The sequence below is a fragment of the Scyliorhinus canicula genome, chromosome 26, assembly GCF_902713615.1.
Source record: "Scyliorhinus canicula chromosome 26, sScyCan1.1, whole genome shotgun sequence".
Lineage (NCBI taxonomy): Eukaryota > Metazoa > Chordata > Chondrichthyes > Carcharhiniformes > Scyliorhinidae > Scyliorhinus > Scyliorhinus canicula.
This window is the reverse complement of record NC_052171.1, coordinates 5,772,631-5,778,630: the sequence shown is the minus strand read 5'-3', so window position 1 is coordinate 5,778,630 and position 6,000 is coordinate 5,772,631. Positions and strand designations below refer to the sequence as shown.

At 44.7% G+C, this 6,000-nt stretch overlaps 1 protein-coding gene across 1 annotated transcript in view; it reads right to left on the bottom strand.

The window, feature by feature from the left end:
- Positions 1-402: 402 nt before the first annotated feature.
- Positions 403-6,000, bottom strand: part of zgc:110329 (uncharacterized protein LOC550500 homolog) — a 213,665-nt gene continuing 208,067 nt past the window's right edge. The window contains exon 8 of the mRNA XM_038785594.1: positions 403-1,921. Within this exon, the coding sequence (XP_038641522.1) occupies positions 1,673-1,921 (249 nt within the window). The 3' untranslated portion in view covers positions 403-1,672. The remainder of the gene's footprint in view (positions 1,922-6,000) is intronic.

Genomic DNA, 6,000 nt, shown 5'->3' with positions numbered 1-6,000 from the left:
TTCGGGTACACAGAGGGAGAATTCAGAATGTCCAATTCACCTAACAAGCACACCTTTCGGGACTTGTGGGAGGAAACCGGAGCACCCGGAGGAAACCCACGCAGACACGGGGAGAATTTGCACACTCCGCACAGATAGTGACCCAAGTCGGGATTCCAACCTGGGACCCTAGCGCGGCGAGGCAGTGGTGCTACCATGAACAACCGGAAGATCACACCAAATATTTCAGGTGAATGAATGTTTATCGGTATCGACTTTTATTCGCTCCTATTCCACCTGATCAGCTGAGCTTTTTTTCGCTTTTAGTGAAAATTACTTCTCCTGTCTCCAGAGAAATCTGGCAATTTATCATTCGCCCCACATCAATGAACGCTTGAAATGATGGCACAAGATAAAACTAGACACTGTCATTGTAAAACTGTAATAAAGCCATGGAAGGCAGTGACATGAACCAACACAGAGCGAATCAATGTAATACTGCAGCATCAGATGGACAGTTAAGAAACAGGGAAGTCACAGTACAATGGCCTCTGAGTAATGTTATTCACAGCCGCCGCCACACCTGTGGTTATTAGGTCATCACAAAGGTCGCAGTCTCATTATCTCCTGCCTGGGGAAAATGGAGATGGTACTGCCAATACTGCCAATCAATGTTAACGTAAATGCTGCTTAACTGCCCACTGATATTGAAATGACGGAAGATTACTGGTGATGCTGTGAACACACAGAATCTTTACGAACTTTGTACCGCCCTGATTAAACGGCCACTGGTTCTGTAATAGCTGAAATTGTGTAAGCCTGAAAATGACTTGGAAATTCAATTGGTCCCCCGACAGAGAATAATCAGCATTCATGAGCACTTTTAAAATGCAGTGGGACACTGGCTATTCAGTCATGGAAAAGCACACAACATAACCTGGCTCTGGGAAACGTGGGTTCTCAGACTTTAAATGCCCCACAAATGGATGTCAAGAGGAATATAAAATTGGCCACGCTAATGTATTGGCAGCACTCCCTCATTTCAAAGCAGAAGCCCCTGTTCCCTGCTTAGCAATCCCTCCAATGGGTCAACCCATACTCGACAGCTGAGGCTGCAGTATCGGCCGTTGCTCACAAGATGATACATACTTCCAGCAGGTTTAGCCAAATCATTTCCAGAGGGTCCCTTTCTTTTTCAAATAGTGACTTAATTTCCAAAATGTGTGAGACACAGAGCGGCCAATCCGGGAGAGCAGAGATGGCTGAATGAGTTGGGCAGCAACTGCACCACCTTCTCCAAAAGCTAAGTCTGAAATAAAAACAGAAAATGCTGGATGAACTCAGCAGATGTGGCAGCATCTGCTGGGAGAGAAACCAGAGTTGACGTTTCGGGTCCACATGACACTTCTATAGAACTTTGCACCAGATGCTTCTGTGTTTTTTTTGCAGCATCCTCTGTTTTAATTTCAGGTTCCTAGCTTCCAGATTATTTTGCTTTTATAGTAAGCCTGAGCTTTCTCCCACTTGCCACTGGCCTTTGCTCTCATGCTGCCAAGGTGCCATTACTAACAAAAGCATGAAATTGTCTCCCACACCTAGTCAAACATTACAAATGGAGAATGTCAAACCCAGCATATCTCTGCTCAGTGTTGTTGAGCTGGCAGGCAACAGGTTTCAACACTTGCACCTTATCTCAGTTCACTTCTTGTTCTGTGCTGATCAGCTGCATGCCTTGGTTGGAATTAACTGCATCTGGGATGTCAGCATTGCACACTGCTCCCTCCACTGGCTGGTAGCCTTCCTCTCTAGGCAGACACAGACACCATCCAGCCCCCGAAACGTCCAGTAGCTCATAAGGAATGGGCATTTTGGGCCCATCGAATTCATCCCCATGTTGGGGTAGTGACCTCAGGTACAGGCAGCTCAGCACTATTCCAGTCACCTGAAATAAATAAAATGCCAGTTTACTAAAATTGTTATACAGCTTGTGACAGTAAACATAGTTGTCCAACATGGATGGGTAATTTAGTAAACGTTAGCTGGCCCATAAAATAAGCAAAACACTGTGGATGCTGGAATCTGCAACTAGAACAGAGGAGGTTGGAAAAACTCAGCCAGCATCAACCAGGAGAGAACCAGAGTTCACGTTTCGAGACCACAGACTCTTCGTCAGAACTGAGAGGAGGGAGAATGTAGCAACAAAAGTCACAACTTTCAGAACAGAAGGCAGATGCCCTGGTGTCATAGAATCATAGAATTTACAGTGCAGAAAGAAGGCTATTCGGCCCATCGAGTCTGCACCGGCCCTTGGAAAGAGCACCCTATCTAAGCACCCCCATCCCAGTAACCCAACCCAACCTTTGTGGACACTGAGGGCAATTTAGCATGGCCAATCCACCTAACCTGCACACCTTTGGACTGTGGGAGGAATCCGGAGCACCCAGAGGAAACCCACGCACACACGGGGAGAACGTGCAGACTCTGCACAGACAGTGACCCAAGCCGGAATCGAACCTGGGACCCTGGAGCTGTGAAACAATTGTGCTAACCACTATGCTACTGTGCTCCTCTGGTGTGAGGGGGGTGAAGAGGGTGTTTGCATTGAAGCAATACATGTATGGAATATTGAAATGAGGATGTAATAAAGGGGGCTTTAAGATGGGTGATAAACATCAAAATCTAAAGCTGCCGAACTCAGTGTTGAGTCCTGAGGTGTGCAACGTGCCCATCTGGAAGTTGAGATGCTGCTCCTCTAGCTTGCGGTGAGCTTCACTGGACCATTGCAGCAGGCCAAGGGTGAGCATGTGGGCACGAGAGGAACGTGCTGAGTCAACACGACACACAACACCAAGGCTGGGGTCATGCTTGCAAACTGAGTGAAGGTGATCCGCAAAGCAGCCACCCAGCCTGCGTTTAGTCCTCTCTGTGTAGAAGAGACTGCATTGGGAGCAGCGGATTGAACAAAGTGCAAGTGGAACGCTGGAATGAGTATTTGGGGCCTTGAATGGTGAGGAGGTAAAGGGGAAGGTGTTGCACCTTCTGTGATTGCAAGGGGGAGTGCCGTGGGAAGGCGGTGGGGAGTTGGGGGTGATGGAGGAGTGGAGCAGGATGTCACAGAGGGAGCAATCGCTATGGAATGCTGACAAGATGAGGTGAGTGAGTGGAAGATGTGTTTTGTGGTAGCATCATGTGGAGCCAGTGGAAATGGCAGAGGATGATACTTTGAATGCAGAGACTAGTGGGGTGAAAAGTGAGGATAAGGGGTGGGGGGGCACCATGGTTCTGGAAGTCAGGGCAAGGGGTGAGGTCAGGTGTGCAGGAGATGGGTTGAACCCAGTTAAGTGCACAAGTGGTTAACAGCCGACCCAAAGTGTGTATCTTTGCTAAATGTTTCTCCCTCTATTGATCATTTCTTCTCACCGATTTTCATGGTACACCTGGAGCAACAGGCATAATCTGTGACAACTTTGGTGGGAGGAACAGCTTGGATTTGTTTTTTGTGCTGATCCATGGACGTGCGACCTTTTCCTAGCTTATGATTTGTTCTTCCTCATATTCTTTTAGTTCAAGACCCATTTCAAGTACCTCTGCAAAATGTAAAAGAAAAACTGGTCTGGCATGAATTTCCCTTTCTTCTCCGCAAGCCAAGCGATAAATTAACTCATCTGTTCTCCGCTCACAGGCTGTGCTGCTCTCACACTGCCAGCTGGACATGGATGACAAACCCGCCCACCCGCCCGCCCACCATCAGCAAAACAATTGAAGACGACAAGTCTGCAGGAGAGTAAGGGCCAGCCTTCCTTACAGTTCAAACATAGTCAGCTCACTATCCCATCCAAGGAATTTTAGGATGGTGGTCATGTGCTTCTGGAGACAACAGGATTTAAGAAAAAGCGTTCACCAATTGTCTATCTGGCACTAATCCAAAAAAACATGTTGAAAGCAAATTAATAATAATTTGAAAGTATTGTGGATCCTGTTTAAAGATAGAATATTCAACAGGGAAAGGTGGAAAGCACAACTTATTCCGATCATAAGGCCATGCATGCCTTTGTGTTATTAAGTCTTCATTCCTTGTGAAATCAATTTTTTCCTGTGAGGTATTCTATTTATCTTACTGTAATTACATCTGAATTCCTTTTCTCCTCTGTGAAACACCATCGAAATCTCCAATTCCAGTGAGGTCTCCTTTATTACCAATGATGTGACACGCACACAACCACCTCGCTGTGTTATTGTTTAATTGAATAACAATGAGACAGCAGCTCCATTGATTTCATTAAACCCATACAGTGGCTTAGCTTGCCAAGGTGTGTGGTTATTGAGCCATGAATCAGGTTCCCTTTTAATTAAGTCTGCAATTCTTGTCAAATAAGGAGGAAAAGCTCAAAGGAGGGAAAGTGAAGAGTTACTCAAAGCTTTTATGATTGAAGTGCAGTCTTGTTCATTATTGACACTTTCGATTGAAACACTGGTCAACAATGACTGGAGCAGCCTGATGGTGGCAAGTTATTACAAGAGATTATATCCTTATTCTTTGACAATGCAACTTCTGCACCTGACACAGGGCTGATGCGGCGTTACAGAGATAAAGACAAGAATGAATTGTGAAGAAGTTTGATTCGTTGTAATAGCACAGAAGGAGGCCATTTGATCCATGGTGTTAGTGTTGGTTCTTTGAAAGTGCCCCATCCCACCTTTTGGCTTAGAACCCTGTAAATTCCTCATCCTCAGATATAACTGAAATTATTCACCCAGCCAACATCAACCACCTTGTCAGGTGTTACAAATCCTGACAAGGTGAGGAACTGACTGTGTGAAAATATTTCTCATCTCTCCTCTGGATCTGTTCTTTAATGCTTTAAAATCAGTCATTGACCCACTTATCAGAGAGAATTCTGAGCTTCCCTCTGTCTGAACTTCTCATCATCTTGAAATCTTCCAATAGGTCACCTCCCTGTTCCAAAGGGAGAACAGTCCTAACTTTACCAACCAGAACGGAGGTCTCTCATCCTTGGCAACATCCTGGTCAACTTCCGCTGTATCCTCTCTAATGCAGAGACATCTTTCCCCAAACATGCTGCCCACAATATCTCAGCTGAGGTTGTTCCAGTAATTTATTAAGTTCTACCATGCTGTCTGGCTATACTCCATTTCTCTATTTGTGAAACCGGGAAACCTATATGTTTTTCTAACCACTCCCATCATCTTGCCCTGCTATCGTCAATATGTTTGTGCAAGGTTCTCTGCTCATCAACACTTCACAAAATTGTGCCATTGGTAATGTATTGTCTTTCTATGTTACACCTCCCCACATCACACTTAATGCATTGAACTCCTTAACCCATTCTTCCGACATTTCCCCATCCTGTTGATGTCAGCTTGAAGCCTTCAACTATCCATTAATTTGCCAAGTTTTGTATTCTCTGAAACCTTTGTAATGCTGCTCCCTACACCCTTGTATAAACCATGTCTAAAAATTTAACAGAGTCATGGAACCAAAACTAACACTTGGTGCAAACCACCACTCACCTTGAAACAATTCAACCAACACCATCACTTGTTTCCAGTCAGTCAGCCAATTTCGTCTCATTACCACCACTTTCCCCTAATTCCATGGGCTTTCATCTTCTTACTAAGCCTCCTTATGGAACTTTGTGGCATGCCTTCTGAAAATCCATATATACATCGACTGCACTACCTCGCTTAATCTTCTCAAAGAACCCCGTTAAAAAATTCAATCAAGTTAGACAGATACAATTTGCCTTTAACAAATCCTTGCTGGCTTCCCTTGTTTTTCCAAATGAAAAGTTCATTTTGTCCTTGACAATGATTTCCAATAATTTCTCCACCAGTTGACCCTGTTGTCTCCCCTTTCTTGAATAATGGTTCAATATTAACAATTCTTCAGTTCTCTGGCACCACTCCTGTATCTAATGAGGATTAAAAGATTGTTACCTATGACTCTAGTATTTTGACTGTTACTTCTTTCAACAACCTGGGATGCATTTCATCTGGACC